A 22,557-nucleotide genomic window follows, 5' to 3' on the forward strand; every position below is an offset into this window, starting at 1 on the left:
CAATAACTTTATTGGTGGCCCTATCCTCAGAACACCCATCGCGCTGGCGGGAGGTGATCGGGGTGCGGGCGTGAGCGCGGGGATGCCTGGGAGTTCCCGAGAGCGGGATTCCTGAGCGACGCACGGCGAAGGAGCAAGGGTGGGTGGGGCGGGGTCCGGGCATTCCTGGAGACCCGGGAGGGAAGCGACCTCAAGACGGCTTCCCTGCGGCGGGGATTCCCTGAACCGGAACCCCAGGCGAAGGGGCGGGGCCGGAGGTGCCCCTGACGCGCCGCCGGGGTGTTCCCCGCTCTGTGTTGTTCCCACGACAGGTGGCCCCGACGCGAGCTGCAGCCATGGGAAACACCGCCAGCGACCGGGTGGCCGGGGAGCGCCACGGCGCCAAGGCTGTGCGCGCGGAGGGCGCCGGCGGCCAAGGCCCGAGCAAGGAGCACAAGATCATGGTGGGCAGCACCGACGACCCCAGCGTCTTCAGCCTGCCCGACTCCAAGGTGAGCGAACCCAATGGGTGGCGATACTGCAGCGGCCTGGGCGTCAGGGCTCCTCCTCCCTTTCTTAGTTATCCCACTGATCGAGGTTACGGTTTTTGTGAATTAAAGGGGTTTTTCGGGGATGGAGATGTTGGATGGCAATTCCTCTTGCAGTGCTGCCTCCAAATAGAAGTGAGAATTCTTGTTTTCCGACCAGTCTGTTGGCCACATTTTTAGCATGACAGAAGGACCCCCGCCCCCTTATCTTTGGTTCTCCTAACAGGAAGGTGTCCTCTTCTAAAGTGTTGATGAATACTACTATAGGTTAAAAGCGCTGGTGGAAAACTTCAGTTTCTCACATTTGCCCGGAGGTGGGTAAATGAATATTTTCCCTGACAACTTATGTGTATCAGTATCATGTAAACATGATACCCTTCTAGGAGCTCAGCACTTCTGATCCCTTTCCCTTTGGCTTGGCTGTTTGTGGCAACCGCTTGCTTATTTGAATACTTTCTTCTAGCAGTGGGGCTCAAAAAAGGATATCACCGCTCAGTTTTTGCCCCATACTCTGGCTGTCTGCAGTGACTGAGGTTGTGCTCCTCTCATGCCCAGCTGCTCCTCCAGTGGCAGAGCAAATAATTCCAGGATTTCTCCATTTCCCAGTAGTACTTCATAATGCTAGCATGGCTAAAAAGGACCACCCACGGCTGCTCCGGAGAACTTGCTCTCAGTTCCAAGGTTTCTCAGGAAAGCAGTAACGTGTGTTTACTCTACAGAAAGGACAGATGGAGCTGACAGCAATATGATTACCACCCAAATGCTTCTAATCACTTTTAGAGCTGTCAGCATTAAATGCATTAAGGCCAACTGGGATGAAGTAAAAATAAATAAATAAATAAATAAATAAATAAATAAATAAATAAATAAATAAATAAATAAAAAAAAATGAAGGGATTGAGGAGATTGGAGTGTGTTTGATGTTTCTTATTTCTTCAACAAAGTAGTAGAGAATGATTTGCCTAGTTGGTAGCACATAGAATTTGGTTATTTTCTTGGATCCCAACTGAGAACGTAATCAGAGAAAGGAGGACTGAGGATGATTAAAGGGACCACTTCTTGGGGTTTCTTTTCTGTTCCTTTCTTCTCCCACTTCAGGACTCCTTCCTCATCATTTGGGCTGTCCATCCAGCCATCTGAATTTACGTATTCAAGGTTTCTCAAGGTGATCTACCTCACTGTATTTTTTCCCATTTTCCTACATTGATGACTCAGGAATTAAGAAGTGTTTTTGTCAAACTGTGAGTGCAGTATTCGGTGTCCTGGATTGAAGCCAGGTTGCTCTATCTGAAAATGGAGCCTATTTTGGATCATTCTTTCCCTTCCCTCAGTCTTGGCATTTGTGAAATAAGAAAATTGGTTCAGATCATTCCTAAGATCTCTTCCAAATCTAAAATTTTATAGTTCTCAAATTACTGTCTTCTTCCCTCAGTGTTTTACTTGAACATTTCATACTGTAATCCTAATTGTCTCTTTCCCTGATGCCTTTGCTGACAATTTAACTTGGCGTAAACAGTCTTTCTGCTAGTCAGCAGTACTCATATCTACCACAGAAATGTCATGTCATACATGGAAGGGCTTTCTTCCAAAGCTAGGCATATTAATAGTTTGTAGCTTTCAAATTCTAAATGGAAAATCCTAAATCCTAAAAGTAACTGATAGAAACAGTGGCAGTGGGATTGAATTCATTGCTTTGAATGCCAACCTTCTTCAGTTCTCAATTCTGTTTGCACATTAAAATCACCTGACATTTGTTTAAACACTTTATGGAAAATGTGAAACATTTTCCATGTTTCGAAGTTTAGGAAGAACAGTGTAATGAACTCCTAAATACCTGTCTCCCATTTTAAACAATGATCAAATCATGAATGAATTTATATAACCTATACGCATTCACTCTCCCCATCAATTATTTTGAAGCAAATTCCAGACATGTCATATGTTATATTATCTATTTTAGGACAGATCTCTAAAAATGAGGGGTTTTTTTTTCTTTGTTTAACATTATATGGGAAACTTAAGGAGATTCCCAGACCCTATCTCTGAATCAGAATCTGAGGATTATTCTTAGACATACGTAGACATTTTGTAATTCTAATGCAGCTTGTCAGACAAGAGTGCGTTGCTTTAAGAACATGGAGACCAGCTTTTCTCTTAAGCCACTTATATAATGTGAAAGTGCCTTCATTTCTCTTTCTCCGTTTACTTCAGATTATACTGCTACTGGTGTCTCGGTGCAGTTCTGAGGAAGATCGAGAGGCAGTATGGAAGGTAGACTACCGCAGCCATTTTGAAAATAAAGCCCAAATGAATAAGCTAGCCCTTTAAAAAAAAAAACACACATTATTTTATTTGGTAATCTTTTTTTTTAAAATATGTTTTATTGATTCTAAAGAGAAAGGAAGGAAGAGGGAGAGACAGAGAAACGTCAATGTGAGAGAGAAATATTGATTGGCTGCCTCCTGCACACACCCCAACTAGAGATCGAGCCTGCAACCCGGGCATGTGCCCTGACCAGGAATCCAACAGGCAGCCTTTCAGTGCATGGGAGGATGCCCAACCAACTGAGTCACCTGGCCAGGGCTCTTTGGTAATCTTTTCCCTTGATACTGTACAGTCTTATTTCTCTATTTACCAATGTTATTTAAGCCAATGTAAAGTGGGGCTCAGCAAACTTTTTTCTGTAAAGGGCCAGATAGTAAATATTTTAGACTTTGCAGACCATATAGTCTCTCACAACTACCCATTTTTGCCACTGTAGCATGAAAACAGCTGAGATACTAAGTAAATGAATGAGTGTGCTATTTTCCAATAAAACTTTATTTATAAAACATCTGGCTTACTGGCCATAGTTTGCCAACTCTTCTTCTAAAGGATGGTATGTGGAGAGACTGTTCTAATATATGTCCTCTACCTACATCCAGCTAGATCCCTGCCAGAACAGAGATTGCTTCCTGTAAATTCCCTCAGAGATTGTTTGATTGACCTCTCCCATATGTCCCAGTTGTACTGGTTCCTAGAACAAGCCCTTGTCCTGCCCTGGGCAGGCACTAAGACTATTTCCCCTTATTTAGGGCAGCCCCTGCCCCAGTACTCCTATCCATTTTGCTCTGTTCTATATATTTCTTCAGTGCCTGCTGCAGGGCTTGGAGTTTATCCACATTATCTTGCTGAAGCCCAAGATGAACCTCATGTAAGTTCCCTTAATAAACTCTGATGTAATGATGGCATTGTCAACCTCTTTCTTCAGTCTCCCAGTCCCAGGAAATTTCCCAACATGGTAATGAAAAGAAACTAAGTAAGGAGTCAGTATTTTTCAGAATCCTACAGACCTCATTTGATATTGGAACTGCTTTTGTTTAAGGAAGCTTTGTTTTTGATCTGATGTTTCTTGAGGCTCCAGAATTTTCATTCCTACTCCTGAAATAATTAGTATGGTGAGCAAATAAGAGTTCATAACCAATTCTCAAAATTTAAGAAACCAATGATCTGGTTTTTATATTTTTAATTTGTAACCTATTAGCTAAAATGGAGTTTATGAATTATTTATGAATTTTAGTCTCTATCTTCCATTGTAACTGATAATTGAGAGATGTTCATACTTGCACATGAAAAATACATGGCTAATGTAATTATTTTTTATAGAACCACTAGAGGCCCGGTGCACAAAATTCATGCATGGGTAGGGTCCCTAGGCCTGGCCGGTGATCAGGGCTGATCTGTAGGATGACCAGGGGGTGGGGGGAGGAGACGGGGCTGGGGGGAGGCCCCCGCTGGCACTCTCCTTGGCTTGCCTGGGGCCTGCGGGCTGGGGGCAGCTCCTGTGTTGAGTGTCTGCCCCCAGTGGTCAGTGCGCATCATAGCAACCAGTCATTCCACTGGTCATTCTGCATATTAGTCTTTTATTATATAAGACTGTAGGCCGGTGCACGAATCCATGCAGGGGTGGGGTCCCTTGGCCTGGCCGGCAATTGATGCTGGCTAGCCTGGGGGAGGGACTATGGGAGGTTGGCCGGCCGTGGGAGGTTGGCTGTGGGAGTGCACTGACCACCAGGGGGCAGCTCCTGCATTGAGCATCTGAACCCTGGTGGTCAGTGTGCATCATAGCAACCAGTCGACCAGTTGTTTCATCACTTAGGCTTTTATATATATATGTGTGTGTGTGTGTGTGTGTGTGTGTGTGTGTGTGTGTGTGTGTGTATATACACACACTTCATTTTCACATTTTTCCTCTTAAGAGGCACTCAGAAGCATATCACAGTTGCCTGCCTGTGAGTTAATGTGATAACAGGAAACAGACTTGGAAGTTAGGATGTGATTTGGGCAGCTTGTGAGCATAAGTCATTTATTTGACCATATTGGTCCTAGATGAGTTATTTATCTATAGTGTGTTCAAAACCAAACTTGCTAATTTCAGGGCTTATTAACCCTTAGCAGAAACATAGCACCCCTCTCTGCCCTAGGGAGGAGAGTGACCTTTTAAGAATTCCTGGGTCACAACTTAGGGATGACCTAATCCTTCTTACAGCTCCCTGGGGACAAAGAGTTTGTATCATGGCAGCAGGATTTGGAGGACTCCGTAAAGCCCACACAGCAGGCCCGACCCACTGTTATCCGCTGGTCTGAAGGAGGCAAGGAGGTCTTCATCTCTGGGTCCTTCAACAATTGGAGCACCAAGATTCCACTGATTAAGAGGTGAAGACAAGTGTCTTGATTGAGTCTACAGAGTCCAGGAGTAGAGACCTGGCTGGACTACTTTCCACCTGCTAGGGACTCTTGAACATTTTCTGTGACCAGTGACTAATCTGCAACTTTTTTTTTAAATCTCATAATGACTCAGAGGTGTTTTACTACTCAGAGGGATTTATAGTTTTGTGGGCACATTCTTTAGGACTGTATTAATTCAAGTCCTTTCTATGCTTGTAGGAAGTGTTTTATAACTAGCTGAGTCTAGTTGCTCTGACTTCTGCACTAAAACGAAACACACTGTGAAGTTCTAATGTTATTTGTTGCCTCCAGGGCAATAATGAATTATTTAACTGGTTATCAGAACGGCCTACCTGTCAGTACGTAATCTTCCAGAAGATGCTCACCAAAATATGGAAAGGGTACCTTGAGCCACTTCTGTATCCTGAACCTACCTGCTATCTTATTTACACTTGTGAGGGATCTGTTCTGCTGAAGCAAAATAGTTGTACTAAGGTGAATCGTTTTGGAAGACTTTAACATTTTTATTATATTTTTCCAGACATTAGTTAAGAACTCAATTTATTGGGAGGGGTTGGCAAATACATGCTGAACATGATCTAGGAAAGGAAACTGGGTTTATAAATTACTTCAAAGGCTACAATCACTTAGCAGTGTAGAGGATAATTGGTATGATATTTTTATTGCCTCGTGGTTTTTACATTTACTTTCCGTCTTCTGATAAGAACTTGGCCTATTTAACTTTCTGTTTTCTTCTGTAGCCATAATGACTTTGTGGCCATCCTGGACCTCCCTGAGGGAGAGCATCAGTACAAGTTCTTTGTGGATGGACAGTGGGTTCATGATCCATCAGAGGTAAGGCCTTGACCTCCAAGGGTAACCACTGACTTAGTCTCCTCCTAGCTATTTCCCTTGGTGTCAAACTTCACTGCTGTCAGGATTGATGGCAGCAGCTCTCCTGCACTGGAGGATTTATTTCTTGATAAAAGATGGAGGGGGCGAATATGATCATTTTTAAAAAGAGGAGAGTTGAATGAAGAGGTGGATTTGAAACAGGGACTCATACATTTTTCCCATTCACTGTTTCAGCCTGTGGTTACCAGTCAGCTTGGCACGATTAACAATTTGATCCATGTCAAAAAATCCGATTTTGAGGTGTTTGATGCTTTAAAACTAGATTCAATGGAAAGCTCGGAGACATCTTGTCGAGGTAATTTTGTAGTATTTGCTCTTTCTTGATGTTTTTCTTATAATGCATGTTCCTTCCCAAGAGTGGTTTTTATTTTTTTATTTTTTTTTGTAAAGAATTTTTGTTGTGTTTATTTGTGTGTTTTATTTTCATTTTCTCTTCAGGAATCTTCTGAATTATATACAGGGTGAGACAAAGGTAGGTTTATAGTTGTGGGTATGTGAAACACAGAGTTTATGCTTGTATTATTATTTATCATTTTTATTATTTTCCATACAAACAAGTGTAAACCTATTTTTTGCCCCACCCTGTGTAATTCTGTAAGCATTTTGGTCCCATGCTCTGAGACAAAAAAATCTCAGTTTAGAGTATTTGATTTCAAACTTTAACCAGGATCTGCAGTAATGTAGATCTTTTGTTTTACATTATAACCCAACACACACACACACACATACACACCTATAACACAAGTCTTGCAGAACAGTGTTTGCCTTTATTACATATGATGCACTCTATTTTCTATTTTATCCTTTCCTTTTTGGCAAATAATGGGCTATGGCCTATATTTAAAAATCTATTTCTAACAATATTTCAAGTTTTTCATTGACCTTTGGTGGTATCATCCTCCACCCACTGCCCGGGGGCTAGATGTTGTCTGGTTTGCCTACAGTGTTATAGGACCCTACAGGAATGGCAGTCTGTAGGGAAAGAGGAATTACAAAACCCCACAATTCTTGTGTGTATATGTTAACTGAAGTTTTGTAAGTGTTTCTTTCTTTTTTTTAATGCCTTGAAAGAATAAAAGGCCTGTATCCTTTTGTTTCTCCCAATATTTTTTCCAAGGAAGGCCTTCATCTCTATGTGCATTTGCTGCAGCACCAGATAGGTGATTTGCTAGTCACTCTCACAGTTACCATTTTGTTACTTTACAATAAAGGCTATGACTGTCTACAGAACTGTGTGCACTGTGTTTCTAGTGAGCATACTTCTCCCTTGTGGGCTCAAAGCCTGCCTCTGCTACTGACTAGCTTTGCCATCATGGACAAGTCCTTCAACCTTTTTGGTTCTCGGTTCCTTATGAATAAAATTGGAGGCTTAGATTCTCAATTGAGGAGACACAGTACCTGAAATGGGGCATATTAGAATCTCAGAGCACTAAGTGTGGGTTACAAGAAGAAGCAGTTTCTAAAAGAATAATCAATAGTATAATTGTTTATGAAAATTGTAAAAATGTTGTTTTCATTATATAAGAAAAAGTAAAGCTGGAGAGAAACCAAGATGGCGGCATAGGTAAACACCTAAACTGCTGCCTCGCACAACAATTTCAAAACTACTACTAAAAGACAAAACGGACATCATCCAGAACCACAGGAAAGCTGGCTAAGTGGACATTGTACAACTAGAAGGAAAGAGAAAAGCACACGGAGACTCAGAGGAGCTGCAAAAGGCTGAGTTACAGAGAAGCGCAGGCGGAGAGGACTGGCGGCTGAGTGCGTGGCTGGCTTTCTCAAGCGGGAGGGAGACAGAAGCTCCCGACTGCTCTGAACTCCAATTCAGGGCGAGACCCTGGGGACCCAGACTCATACAGGGAGAATCTGGACTGTCAGGAAAAGAGAAAAGCACACTGAAACTCAGGGGAGCTGCGAAAGGCAGAGGTCCGGAGGGGCGCATGTGGAGAGGACTGACTGCTGAGTGCGTGGCTGGCTTTCTCAAGCAGGAGGGAGACGGAAGCTCCCAACTGCGCTGAACTCCAGTTCTGGGTGAGACTCTGGGAACCCAGACTCATTCGGGGAGAAACTGGTCTGTCTGGCAGCGGGCGAAACTCGAGGGCGGCTTTCTCCCAGAGGTGCTTGCAGCGATTACCGAGGGACACTGAGACCCAGGGGCCTCATAGGGCAGGGCTGATGGGAAGCCAAGGCTGTCTGCTCCACCCTGAGACTCCGCCCCATCCAAGCTGAGCACAGAGGCTTTTGCAATTTTGCAAGTCTTGTCTCATAAGGGTGTCTCCAGCACAGAAGTTCTCCCAGCGTAGACACAGCTGATCCTCACAGCCAATTGGCCTGGAGGTCAATTCCTCCCAGTGATACCAACAACAATCAAGACTTAACTACAACAAGGCTGTGCACACAGACCACAAAGGGGTGCACCAAGAGTGTCCACCTCAGGTAACTGGGAAGGCTGAGCCACTGGGCCTTATAGGACACCTAGCACACAAAGCTACTCTACCAACTCAGAGAAGCAGCGAAAATGTGGAGACAAAGAAAGAGATCACAAATGAAAGAAATGGAGGAAAGCAAACGACTGGATATAGAGTTTAAAACCACAGTTATAAGGTTTTTCAAGAATTTCCTAGAAAAGGCCAATAAATTTAGCGAGTTCCTCAAGGATATGAAAAAGGACCAACTAGAAATTTAACATACACTGACTTAAATAAAAAATATTATATAGAGACCTAACAGCAGACTAGAGGACCGCAAGAATCAAGTCAAAGATTTGAAATACAAAGAAGCAAAAAACACTCAACCGGAAAAGCAAAAAGAAAAAAGAATCCAAAAATATGAAGATAGTGTAAGGAGCCTCTGGGACAACCTCAAGCGTACCAACATCTGAATTATGGGGGTGCCAGAAGAAGAGAGAGAGCAAGATACTGAAAACCTATTTGAAGAAATAATGACCAAAAACTTCCCCACCTGGTGAAAGAAATAGACTTACAAGTCCAGGAAGCGCACAGAACCCCAAACAAAAGGAATCCAAAGAGGACCACACCAAGACACATCATAATTAAAATGCCAAGAGCAAAAGACAAAGAGAGAATATTAAAAGCAGCAGGAGAAAAACAGTTAATTACCTACAAGGAAGCACCCATACGATTGTCAGCTGATTTCTCAACAGAAACTATGCAGGCCAGATGGGAGTGGCAAGAAATATTCAAAGTGATGAATAGCAAGAACCTACAACCAAGATTACCCAGCAAAGCTATCATTCAGAATTGAAGGTCAGATAAAGAGCTTCACAGATAAGAAAAAGCCAAAGGAGTTTATCACTACTAAACCAGTATTATATGAAATGCTGAAAGGTATTCTTTAAGAAGAGGAAGAAGAAGAAAAAGGTAAAGATAAAAATTATGAACAACAAATACGTATCTATCAACAAGTGAATCTAAAAATCAAGTGAATAAAAAATCTGATGAACAGAATAATCTGGAGAATATAATAGAATTAGGGGCATAGAAAGGGAGTGGACTGACAATTCTCGGGGGGGAAAGAGGTGTGGGGGGTGCGGGAAGAGACTGGACAAAAATCGTACACCTATGGATGAGGACAGTGGAGGGGAGGTAAGGGCAGAGGGTGGGGTGGGAACCGGGTGGAGGGGAGCTATGGGGGGTGGGGGGAAAGAGGAACAATTGTAATAATCTGAACAATAAAAACTTATTAAATTAAAAAAAAAAGGAAAGAAAGTAAAGCTGGGCATTCTTCTTGGCTGGTGGGACAGTGAATAAAAAGGGTTTAAAAATACCAAATTAAATCATGAGGCCACTTGTGACTAAATTTTTATATTACATTATTCTGACATAGCAGCCAATAAATACTGGACATATAGTCATAATTATATATAGAGAGAGGACTAGCACACTTTCGATATTTCTTCCCTCTTTTACCCAATTTCCTGATCCACTGAGGTAAGTTTAGAATACATTTTATTAGGAATCTGCACTCAATGACTGTGTTGCTAAGTATGTAACTTTGGGCAAATCACTTAACCAATTTGTTTTTTTAAATTTTGAATGAAAGGGAAATAAAAACTTTCTACATACTTCCAAGGGGTGTTTTGTGGATCACATGACAAAATAACAGAGTATTTTGAAAAATTTCAAGTTCTATATAGTTTTAAGATATTTCTTAATATAGCAATATTATTGCTACTCTTTTGCCTCTCATATAGTCAACTGAAATCTGAGTTCTTATACTGGTTATTAAAATCTTTTTCACTGGAAACTATAAACAAATATTAAAATTTGTTAAGCAAACAGTTATAGTTCTCTCTTTTTTAAATTAGTTCTCTTTATTTTTATATATTTTCTTCTATTCTGGTTTACATACATTTTTTTTGTTTGTTTTGTTAATCCTCACCCGAGGATATTTTTCCATTGATTTTTAGAGAGAGTGGAAGGGAGAGGGAGAGTCAGAGAGAGAAACATGGATGTGAGAGAGACACATTGAGTGGCCACCTACCATACACGCCCCGACTGGGATTAAGCCCGCAACCGAAGTATGCGCCCTTGACCAAAATTGACCTGGGACCCTTCAGTGCCCAGGCAGATACTCTATCCACTGTGCCAAACCGGCCAGGGCCATTTTTCTTTTTTTTCACATACATAAAACTTACCCTTTTAAAGTGTAAAATTCAGTAATTTTTGGTATATTCACAGAGTTCTGTAACCATCACCATTGTCTAATTGCAGAGTATTTTTATCACCCCAGAAAGAAATCCCATAACTATCAGCAGTCACTAGCAACCACAAATCTACTTTGTGTCTATGGATTTGCCTATATGGGACATTTCATGTAAATGGGATTATACAATATGTGGTCTTTTGTGTTTGGCTTCTTTCACTTAATATGGTCATCCATGTTGTAATATGTATCAGTATTTTATTCCTTTTATAGCCGAATAAAATTCTATTGTATGAATATACTATTTTGTTTACCCATCCATTAGCTGATGGACATTTGGATTTGTTTCTGCTTTTAGTCTATTATAAATAATGCTGTTTTGAACATTTGTGTTCAAGTTTTGTGTAGACATGTTTTCATTTCTCTTAGGTATATACCCAGGAATATAATTTCTGGGTCATATGTTAACTTTATGTTTAACTTTTGAAGAAACTGCCAAACTGTTCAAAGCAGCGGCACCATTTTACATACCCTCCAGCAATGGGAATAGTACAGAGGTTCCAATTTCTCCACATACTTGCCAACAATTATTGTTCTTGTCAGTCTTTTTTATTATAGTCATCTAAATGCATGTTAAGTGGTATTTTATTGTGGTTTTTATTTGCATTTCCCTAATGACTACTATATTATTAGTAATTTTGTCCTCATTGTTGCAATCATGGTAGTATAAGTAATCTTAAAGTTTATAACCTTGTCTGTTTCCTGGGTGGAAAAAAAAAAAGAAGAAATGTAATCTTTTTATACTGTTTTACAGTGACAAGGCATTGTCACATTTGTTTTCTTATTTGATTCCTTAAAAACATTGTGAAATAGGGTAGAGATTCTTTTTATTTTATGAAGGAAACTGACCATATTGTATGAATGAGGAAACGGATAAATGGAGTACTTCTTCCCAAAACCCACCTCTTTTACCCCTCTTCTCCTCCTTTATCCTCCATATCATGTTTCCAGGTTGAGGAACTTTAGTTTATGTTCAGGATAACTCAGACTTTTTCCTGTCTGCCTTACAGTTGTAGACCCAACATGTCACAAGTTTATGATTCATTACTTCTTTGTATTTATTATTAGATGCCATGACGATATTTTTTTTCATGCGTTTTTACTAGTTCTCTAACTTTCCCTTATATTTGGATAAATGTCTTCCAGACCTTTCCAGCTCACCCCCAGGCCCTTATAGTCAAGAAATGTATGTGTTTCGATCTGAGGAGAGATTCAAATCCCCGCCCATCTTGCCTCCTCACCTTCTCCAAGTTATTCTTAACAAGGACACTAATATTTCTGTGAGTATCCTGAGAGTATTGCTGGGGCATCTTGAGGTCACTGGGACCATTTGAGCTAAAGTTTAGTAATCCTGGAGGTTGGGATTATTACAAAGGTGATTGTTATATATGTATTCATCACATATATGGAAAAAAGAATTCTAATCTTTTCATATTGTTATCATACATATAGCTATATATAGATACATATATTATTATAGTTTCTTTTTTTTAGGGCTGAGTTGTGACTTTTCCAGGTACTGATATCAAAATTCATAGTTGTCTTCTACTCCAAGTAATTCAGGCCCAGAGCTATGGATTACTAGAACTAGTTTCGGGAACTTATATTCCAACACAATATAGGGCGCATTTATCACTTGAGGATATAGAAAAGAAGTATAAAGTGGTCCTTTTTTGTGTGTGGTTTTCATATAATTTACATCTCTAGTCAATTCACATGATTCCCATTAAGATTACTGTTGCCTCTTAAGCCTGTATCTTCTATGTGTGATGTGGGCCAAGATTTTTGTCTTAGCTCTGTTAAGGAAGATGAATTGAGGCTTAGCATTTCTGTCCTGGACTCAGAATTTTCCTGATTTCCTGTAATGAGACTGTATTGATATATACAAGGATGAGTACAGTATGTAAAAGGAACAATATATACTAGTTTAGAGTTTCTCAACAATCCCAAAGGGCTTGAGGAAGAAGAAACTGCCTGGTTTAAGACTGTGCATTTAACCCCAATTAGTGATTTTTTTTTTCTCTTAGTGTGATCCAGCCTTGCTCCCTGAACCAAATCACGTTATGCTGAACCATCTCTATGCATTGTCCATAAAGGTAAGTGGTGGGGCTGGCTCTTCATAGAGCTCCCCAAAATGGATTTCACTTTTATATCCCACACATAAGGGTAACATATGTTTTCCAGTGATTACTTGCTCTGCTACTTCACTGAAGCTGAGGCTGGCAATAATGGTCAAATTATAAGGAACTTATTTTTTTCCCCCCCAAATAAGTTTTTATTGATTTTTTAGAGAGAGAGGAATGGAGAAGGACAGAGAGAAATATCAGTGAGAGAGAAACGTCATCCATTGGCTGCCTCCTGCATGCCCCATACTGGGGATTGAGCCTGCAACCCGGACATGTGTCCTGAACAGGCAGGAACCGAACGGGTGACCTCTTGGTTCCTACGTCAACACTCAACCACTGAGCAACACTGACAGTCATATAAAGAACTTACTTATTTTTTTTTTTAGGCCACCAAAAATGTTGGTTGCCTACCCCAAAAAAAAATTGGGAGAGAGAGATAAATAAAGAACTTTTTTAAACTAGTGGGTTGGTGTTTTTTTTTATCTTAGTTTCAAAAAACTGCACAGCGAAAGAAACCACCAATAAAACTAAAAGGCAACCAATCGAGTAGGAGATGATGTTTGCAAACAACAGCTCCAATAAGGGGTTAATATCCAAAATACATAAAGAACTCATGCAACTCAACACAAAACAAACATATAATCCAATTAAAAATGGGCAGAGGACCTGGACAGACACTTCTCGAAAGAAAACATACAAATGGCCAACAGATGTATGAAAAGATGTTCAACTTCGCTAGCTATTAGGGAAATGCAAATCAAAACTACAATGAGATACCACCTCATACCTGTTAGAATGGCTATTATCAACAAGACAGGTATTGGAGAGGTTGTGGGAAAAAAAGGAACCCTCATTCACTGCTAGTGGGAATGTAAACTGGTACAGCCACTATGGAAAACAGTACGGTGGCTTCTCAAAAAATTAAGAATAGAGTTACCATATGACCCAGCAGTCCTTCTTCTGAGTCTCTACCTGAAAAATTTAAAAACATTCATTTGCAAAGATATATATATATATATATGTATGTATATGTGTGTGTATATATGTGTGTTTATATATGTGTGTTATATATATATGTATGTTTATTGCAGCATTATACTCAGAGGCCAAGACATGGAAACAACCAAAGTGTGCTTTGATGGATTATTGGATAAAGAAGATGTGGTACATATATAGGCTGGTATACAATGGAATATTACTGAGCCATAAGAAAAGATGAAATATTGCCATTTGTGATAACATGGATGGACTTAGAGAATATTTTGCTAAGCAAAATAAATCAGTCAGAAAAAGCTAAGAACCATATAATTCTTATGTGTGGGATATAAAACTGAAACTCATAGATACAGACATATGTGTTCTTAGCTTACCTGTGGGTAGCTATAACCACTGTATTACCTACTTAATTTTGAGTACATAGCACTAAAATTCCACTTGCACAAAAAGCAAGTGTAGCTTCGATTCAAAGAATACCTAAACGTGGTATTAAAGCTCACTTTTTAAAGATGGACACAGCTGCTTTCAGGTGCCTCATTCATATATACCCAAGTGATTGCATCTCTCCTATATTGGGAGAAATGTGACCAGATTTGCAGTGTCCCCTCCAATTCTTATAGTCCTTCTTGATTTCTCTGCTGCTTTAGAGTCTAGGTTGAAAACAGTCATTCAGTCTAGTCATGTCTTTGTGGTTTTTGGCTATTGGAATAAAGTTTTGTTCTACAGTTACCAGATGATCATCACCTGGAGAGTTTGTGAAAATACAGATTCAGAGGCTACATCCCAGGAATTTTGAATAAGTGCATCTAGGATGGGCCCTAATCGTCTTTTTAAGCTGCTTTTATTTCTTAGATGTGCATCAGATAAGGGAAATCACTGATACAGCTTCTTTAACAAATGACTTCTTTAATGGGTACTTTAAAAATCTAACTGCATTTATTTTTTATAATAACCTTGTGTGGTAAGTATTATTTTTAACCCCTGTTTTATAGATAAAGAAACTAAGGCTCAGAGAAGGTCATATTGCCAGTAAGTACCAGAGAAAGGACTGAAGTCCAATCCTCCTATCCTCATTCCATATTCTTTCCTAGATATTGCTGTGCCAGGTCTTTCCCAGTAGGTATTTCTCTCACCTACTCCTCATTTCTATCAAACCCTTCTTGGAGTTGAACTTTTTACCTGCCTTGCTTCTGTCATACTTAGGCTGTGACCAGCATTCTCTGGTCACGGAATGTTAATCTGGGAAGCACTGATTGTGGACAAACAGTATAGGGGAAAATAGGAAGATGCACTGGTTTCTCAATTGGATCTGCTTGGGTTCTTAGGGATCTGATTGAACTTTTGCCTCCTGTTACTGCTCCTTAACTATCAATGGATGTCTACAGGCCTGCCATCTTCTCTTGTGGTACATACATAACCTGTAACATAGCCTGGGAACTTGTACCTTTTACTTTTCACACTGGTCTTGAGTATTGTGATTCACCTTGGCCTTGACCCAGATTGTTTAGGCTGTTTGGAATTAATCAATTGGATTGAGTGTCTTTCCTAGGAGGATTTTGGGGTCTACTTTATTCAAGGATAGAAGGGGATTCCTGAGTCCCCTCTTGATCAAAGAAGACTTTTTAAATGGAAATTAGACCTGCTTCAGGGCTTGAAAATGCCCTTTCTTCTCACTGCATTTAAGATTCCTTCTATAAATGGATTGCCAGGGTGTTTCTTTTTATCTTTGCTAGGTTTAAACCCAATATTCAAATTTAAAATGGGGAAGGAATGAAATAGGAGACTAATCTTTCTTCCGCATCAGCACCTATTATGTGTCAGGTACTATGCCAGCTATTCTGATGTAAACATCAGAGCCACCTTAATGGTAGGTATTATCCTTTTAATGGTGAGGAAAAAAGACTTACAGACATGAAGTAGATTATTCAAGGTCACAAACAGAGTAACAGTAGGATTCAGGATCAGATTTAAGTTGATTTGACTCTAAAACCAAACTCCTTTTATAATATCAAACTATGTCTCTTAAAAGTGAGCAACTGTGTACCACTTGAAATAATGAATTAGCTGCATGTTTCTTTTCCTTGCAGGACAGCGTGATGGTCCTTAGTGCAACCCATCGCTACAAGAAGAAGTATGTCACTACTCTGCTGTACAAGCCCATCTGAGGGGATCCCTTTCTGCCTCCCAGGCTTCAGAAGCAGTTTTCTTGCCTTTCTGGACTAGACTAGTCTTACCTGAGACTGGAAGGCTGATTTGCTTTGAGGCTGATATGTGTGTTTCTGAGCCTCTGAGTAGGATGCTCTGCTTCTGCATTTGATTGAAGATGAGGGCTTTATGAATTCATGGCGTTCATTTTAAGAAAAATAATACATATATGTATACATATGAGAGGAAGGTTAATGGAAGCCTACTAGCTAGATGTATTCTCTCTGCCTCTAGGGACGCACCAAGAACTGTTTGGGGATGCTGCAGGAAGAACCTTCGTTATAGGAAGCTTTTTTTACTAAAATGAAGAGCGAACTCAGTATCCTTGATGGGTGGAGAGTCTATCACTGCTACCTGGGCTCTCCAAGGGATGGACTTGTGCCATACTCTGGCCCTACTCACAGCTGCCTCCTTTCAGGGCAGCTTTTCTGGCATGGGTTTCTGTATTCCCAGAGTATGTGGCACAGCCTTGTTGCTGGTTGGTTGGTTGGTTTTGTGGTGGTCATTTTTTTTTTTTTATCCTCAGCTGAGGATACACTATGGGTTTTTTATATAATACCAGATACCCCACAAAAATCCTTTTTTCCTCTCATTTTACATTCTTGCTTTGATAACCTCTTTCAGATCCTATACATGACCCTCCCCTAACACAAAAACTCATTGGGTAAAGGACTCCTTTCAAAGTCGGTGGGATAACTGACCCACCTCCGAGACTAGGGCTGCCAGAAAGTCCTTTTTAGCCCAGCACAGGCCTAGGCCACTTTGTTACCACTTGACTAACTCCTTGACTAACTTCTACTAAGGAAAATGGCTCAGCATTATAAGGCAGGAAGCCCTGGCCAGTGTTCTCAGTGGTTAGAGCATTGTCCTACACCCTGAAGGGTCGTGGGTTTTATTTACGGCCAAGGGTATATACCTGGGTTGCATGTTCAATCCCTGGCCCTGGTTGGGATGCATGTGGAAGGCAACCAATCGATGTGTCTCTCTCACATCGATCTTTCCCCTTCCCTTCCACTCTATAAAAATCAATGGAAAAAATATCATTGGGTGAGGATTAACAAAAAAAAAATAATAATAAAGGCAGGAATGCAGAAGGTCTACTTTCTTGTTTTACTAGTAGTTTGATGCCACAGCTTAGGCTGTATTGGCACATCCCTACAGGTTTTCCTACCTGGCCTGGCCTGTTCCATGTTCTCTTTCTCAGAGCAGACAACCTTGAAGGTGGGGGTGAGCCAGGGAAAACTTTCATGTCTTTCATCCTTGAAAGATTTTTATGTGCCTACATTTTTCTTTAATTAAAAATGCCTTTTCATTGGTCTTATGAGACTTTATAGGAGAATTCTTGATAAATGGTTCCCAAGATTTTCTTCCCTAGTCTAGTTCTTAACCTTAGAGTAAGTAATGTAGTTGACCCTGTGCACATCATTACACTAAATACTGCTCTAGGTACAGATTTATTCAGGCTCATTTGATGCACCTAAAAGGTTCCCCCAACTTAAGATTTGTTAGGCTGAAAAGCAAGAAAGTATCCTTGGTGTTCTCAACCATCGTTTTGTTCTTCTGCCTCTTTTTAAAAAACATATTTGATAATGAGGTGGGGTCAGTGATTTCCATTTGTGGAATGAAAAGTAGCATTCAATCTATTCTTGGGGTAGAAAGATAAGACATATTTTCCAGGTATCTGGCTCTTCCATTACAGGTAAATGCACGTCAAACATTCAACACCAAAGGAGTCCAAACTTGATGCTTGAGAGACTCCTTGACTGCTAAGATGAGCCCAGCCACACTGAGGGCATCCACAGGTCAGTTTAGTTACCTCCTGCTTTCCCATGCAAAGCTGAAGGCAGTGATCTTTGGGTGTGTAGACCTCTTAGATCCCCGTATGAGGCAGTAGGGTATGGTGGTGGTGTTTTGCTGGGAATGCAAATTGCTAAGTGCTTTGGTGGTTAATTGCTGAGAATAAATACTGCTTTAGCCGCTTAAGGCCACCTTCTGCAGCAAAAGGCTTTTGTGGAGAACTTTTATACTCCCAACCACTTTTTGAATAGTGTGCCATTTAAAAAATCCAGGCCAAATCCTATTTTAACCAACTCTTAGGATCTCTGTCATCTTCAGTTAATCTAGAATTTTGTTTTTTTCTAATACCCATTAAATAAGTGGGCCACTTAGGAGGATTCAAAACCTTGCTTTTGAATAAAGGATTTTGTTGCACTTATATTTCTGGTCAACAGTATTAAAATGTGATTGCCTGTATGTTCATGTATTAAGATTTTTATTCCACACAGGTATGTCAGTAGAGGGGGCAGGAAAAGAGATCCCTTCAATTTCTTTCAGGCCAAAGGCTTTGTTGAATTGGGTCTGGCTTCAGTGACAGTAGGTTTTGGTGCTGGTGACCTTCACATCTTTCTAATCAGGAAAGATGCAGAGAGCGTCAGTTTCCCAAATTCTGAGGTAATCTCTCAGCCAGATGTGAAATGGGAGCCTAACAGCTGGTATGGAAGGTGTGGGTGAGAGGAACTGGATGATGACTCCTTCAGTATTGTTCCTTTTTTTTACTGCTAATATGTCCCATGGCCCTGAGAAACCCTGTCACACTCTGTCCCCAAGAAACTGTTTCAGAAGGTAGATAGGGAGGGAGGAAGGTAGCCCCACGTATAGCCACTCATTCTTTTGTATTGGTTAAAGGAATAGTTTACTTTCTGCAGAATAGAGTTTAGCAGATTTGAGAAATGAATAAAAGCAAGAAAAATATTTTTAGCTCTTTTGGGAGGGACTAGCGCAGTTTCACAAGAGTCAGAAGAATAAGAAAATAGCTCTCAGGAGGATTAACCCTTAAAGAACTACATCATGGTTTTGGGATTATGGGAAAAAGAGAAGGACTGAGTTGAGTAATACTAGGAAAATAAAGACTTGAATAACTGAGAACTATCCTTTTTTAAAAAATTAAATCAGAAATAACATATTGGTGTCCTTGGATTTCATTGTACAGAATTTACTGTAAAAGACATTCCTTCAACTCTTGTTCCTGTTCTCTATCCTTTTTTCTATATTCTTATGCAACTTCATTTGTCAGGTAGACTTTATCAGGGTCTCAAGTCAAACATTACCTAAAATAAATGTTAGGCATCTTGCTGGTATGGAGAACTTTCAGTCATGCTTAATAGTTTGGCTTTTTTAAACAATGCTTACATGGTAAAGAAATCCTATAAAAGAAGAATCTAAGAGAAGTTCCTAAGAGAATCCTACAAACCCTGGCCACTTACTTCCCTCTAATTAGTTCTAGTCTCCTGTAGACCTACTGAATCTGAGATAAAACCTTTGAAAAGTATTGGTACTCCATGTATGCTGCTAAAATGAAGTTAAATTTTGAAAGAAGTGTTACCTCCAGACTGGGCTTATATTAATGTGGGCTGTAAATGAAGGTGACGTACTAATGATAGAATTTCCTGCTTTTAACTGGGGAAACAGGGCTTTTAAAATTTTGACCTCAACTAAAAATGATATGCAATAGTCTATGTTTGTGTGTGTTTGAAATACATTCTGTTCTCAAAGGTTTCTAAATCCCCATGTTCTAGTGATTTGGGCATGGGCTTACTCGCAGATACAGTTTGTTCCTACATTATTCTGACTCATCCTTAAAGCCAAGTTCTTGCTGTCTTCTACCAGGGACTGCTGATTCCAGTTACCAATGGGATGGTGAACCTGGGCGGGGAGGGGGTAAGGTCTGTCTTTTAAAAGTCTGGATCTAGCCCTAGCTGGTTTGGCTCAGTGGATGGAGCGTTGGCCTGCGGACTCAAGGGTCCCAGGTTCGATTCCGGTCAAGGGCACATGCCCGGGGTGTGGGCTCAATCCTCAGTGGGGGACTTGCAGGGGGCAGCTGATCCATGATTCTCTCTCATCATGGATGTTTCTATCTCTCTCTCCCTCTTCCTTCCTCTCTGAAATCAATAAAAATATATATTTAAAAAAGAAATAAATAAAATAAAAGTCTGGACCTAGGCATTTGTCTGTTCTTAAGCGCCAATCTCAATTGGAGCTCGAAGGGCTGTGATTTCTGCAATGAACCCAAACTTTTGGAGTAAAAGAATTTATTTTTAAATTTTAAATTATAAGCAAAAAGAAGAAAAGAAAAGAACTCGAATCTGCTACTTATGAACTCCAATTCTTAATAATGGAATCTCTCGCCGAAACCGGTTTGGCTCAGTGGATAGAGCATCGGCCTGCGGACTGAAGGGTCCCAGGTTCGATTCCGGTCAGGGGCACGTACCTTGGTTGCGGGCACATCCCCAGTGGGAGGTGTGCAGGAGGCAGCTGATCGATGTTTCTAACTCTATCCCTCTCCCTTCCTCTCTGTAAAAAATCAATAAAATATATTTAAAAAAAATAATAATGGAATCTCTCTAGGATTCATATTTGGGCTTTGTCTTGGTTTGCTTTTCTCAACTGTGCTTTGAAGTGATTAAGTTTTGTTAAAAATCGAAATTTTTATTGGTTTCAACATTAATTGAAAATGGACTGTGTGTAGTACAGTACTTTTGCAGTAAGATTGGTATGAAATACTAAACACTGGACTTTGTAGTCAGGTTAAATGGTCAAGGAATACCTACCATAGTATTATGTATTGATCATCTTGCTTTTCTGTTTCTGTCTACAGAGCAGTCACCTTAACCAGGTTCAGGTTTTAGAACAGCCAAGCTCACTGATGTTATTAATTGTAATTCCACACTGGGCCCCATATGTGAGACTTGTTTGAATATGGTACATTGAAGGATGTTGGTTGTTATACTGAAGCATTTTGGATTAGTGAAGCTCTGTCATAAAGGGGAAATAATACTATAATTTGAAAAGAATTAAACATGTGAGTCCTTTAAATGGTGCTTTTTGTAACCTTTAGTGCTGAGGTGCAGAACTGCTTTTCAATATTTAATAGAGGGGTAGCACACAAGAATGGATTTGAAAACTTTTCTCCAAATGGATTTTGTCACTGGACTCTGATGTGTCTGAAAATTGTGATGTAGCACATGCAGAAATTGTTTTTTCTCCATAAAACTGTTGAATAAAAGTATTATGCAGCAATATTTGAATTGTTCATTGACTACTGATTATATTATCAAGATCTGTCTGCTGCCCTGGACGATGTGGCTCAGTTGCTTGGGCATCACCCCGAACCAGTACTGAAAGATTGCTTGTTCTATTCCCAGTCAGGGCACATGCCTGAGTTGTGGGCTCGATCCCTGACAGGGGTGTGCGAAAAATAGTTGATTGCTGTTTCTCACATCAGTGTTTCTCCCTCTCCCTCTTTCTAAAATTCAATTTTTAAAAATCTTAAGCCTGGCCGGTGTGGCGCAGTAGTTGAGTGTTGACCCATGAACCAGGAGGTCAGGTTTTGATTCCTGGTCAGGGCACATGCTGGGGTTTGGGACTCGATCCCCAGTAGTGGATATGCAAGAGGCAGCCTATTGATGATTTTCTCTCAGCATTGATGTTTCTATCTCCATCTCCCTTCCTCTCTGAAATCAATAAAAAGTATATTTTAAAAATACATTTTAAAAAAAGGGATCTATCTGCCTTGATAGTCTCAGGACCTAAAAGAATGTAAATTGCCACGCAGGCACATTTAAGTGAGAATATATAGGGGTAGAACACAAGTGATGTCATCTTTACATCTGCCACTTCTTTTCTTTTTGTTCCAGGGTATGCCGACATTAACTAGAGAACTGCAAACCCTATGATTTAATTTTCAGCACTTTCTGTAAACTGTACACTTAGCCATCCTGGGGTGAATTAGCTCAAGTCCTAGACTAACTTTTTCACCCCTGGCTACACATGCATATAACCTATGCAGATTCCATAAAAATAGTGATGCCCAGTCTACTACCTTTACCCCAATTAAATGAAAATCTCTGGTATGGGGTTCAGGCGTCTATATTTAAGGTCCCCAGATTATTCTAATATACATCCAGGGATAAGCACCACTATCCTTTCTCTGCCAGGCATATACTTCATTATACATGAAAACAGATTATATACTTCATTCTGACAGCAAATCACTCCTCAGATGGCTTTGTTTGGGGTCATAATTATAACAGGGTAATTTTTGTTTTCTTTTTAATATATTTTTATTGATTCAGAGAGGAAGGGTGAGGGAGAGATAGAAACATCAGTGATGATGAATCATTGACCGACTGCCTCCTACACGCCCCCTACTGGGGATCAAGCTTGGGACCATGCAGGCCACAGTCTGACGCTCTATCCACTGAGCCAAACAAGCTAGGGCTAATTTTTGTTTTCTATTGCTTTGTTTCACTCGGTTTTTCATAGCTGGCCTCTGGACTTTTCCAAAAACAACACAG

The 22,557-nt window shown here is 40.3% G+C and overlaps 1 protein-coding gene across 6 annotated transcripts; it reads left to right on the forward strand.

Moving 5' to 3' along the window:
* Positions 1 to 17: 17 nt before the first annotated feature.
* Positions 18 to 21,273, forward strand: PRKAB2 (protein kinase AMP-activated non-catalytic subunit beta 2). 6 transcript variants are annotated; one of them, XM_080647476.1, is made up of 9 exons: positions 232 to 491; positions 5,056 to 5,222; positions 5,996 to 6,089; positions 6,324 to 6,444; positions 12,024 to 12,157; positions 12,905 to 12,973; positions 14,992 to 15,028; positions 16,087 to 16,130; positions 16,439 to 21,273. In XM_080647476.1, the coding sequence occupies exons 1-8, from the start codon at positions 336 to 338 to the stop codon at positions 16,104 to 16,106; spliced, it is 798 nt and encodes a 265-aa protein (XP_080503602.1). In that variant the 5' UTR covers positions 232 to 335; the 3' UTR covers positions 16,107 to 16,130; positions 16,439 to 21,273. The 6 variants fall into 6 exon arrangements, with proteins under 6 accessions (XP_080503600.1, XP_080503602.1, XP_080503603.1 ...); XM_080647477.1 differs by having other exon boundaries at positions 17,904 to 21,273; XM_080647478.1 differs by lacking the exons at positions 232 to 491; positions 14,992 to 15,028 and adding exons at positions 2,737 to 2,798; positions 3,659 to 3,720.
* Positions 21,274 to 22,557: the final 1,284 nt, after the last annotated feature.

This window comes from Plecotus auritus, assembly GCF_963455305.1.
Source record: "Plecotus auritus genome assembly, chromosome: 12".
Taxonomy (NCBI): Eukaryota; Metazoa; Chordata; class Mammalia; order Chiroptera; family Vespertilionidae; genus Plecotus; species Plecotus auritus.

What these genes read in the sequence shown, in the direction of transcription:
- PRKAB2 (XM_080647474.1), top strand. Translation starts at nt 336, where the DNA reads ATGGGAAACACCGCCAGCGACCGGGTGGCCGGGGAGCGCCACGGCGCC. An exon ending in TCAGCCTGCCCGACTCCAAG is followed by an intron (nt 492 to 5,055) that starts GTGAGCGAACCC and finishes TCCTTCTTACAG; the next exon opens with CTCCCTGGGGACAAAGAGTT. An exon ending in GGGTTCATGATCCATCAGAG is followed by an intron (nt 6,090 to 6,323) that starts GTAAGGCCTTGA and finishes TCACTGTTTCAG; the next exon opens with CCTGTGGTTACCAGTCAGCT.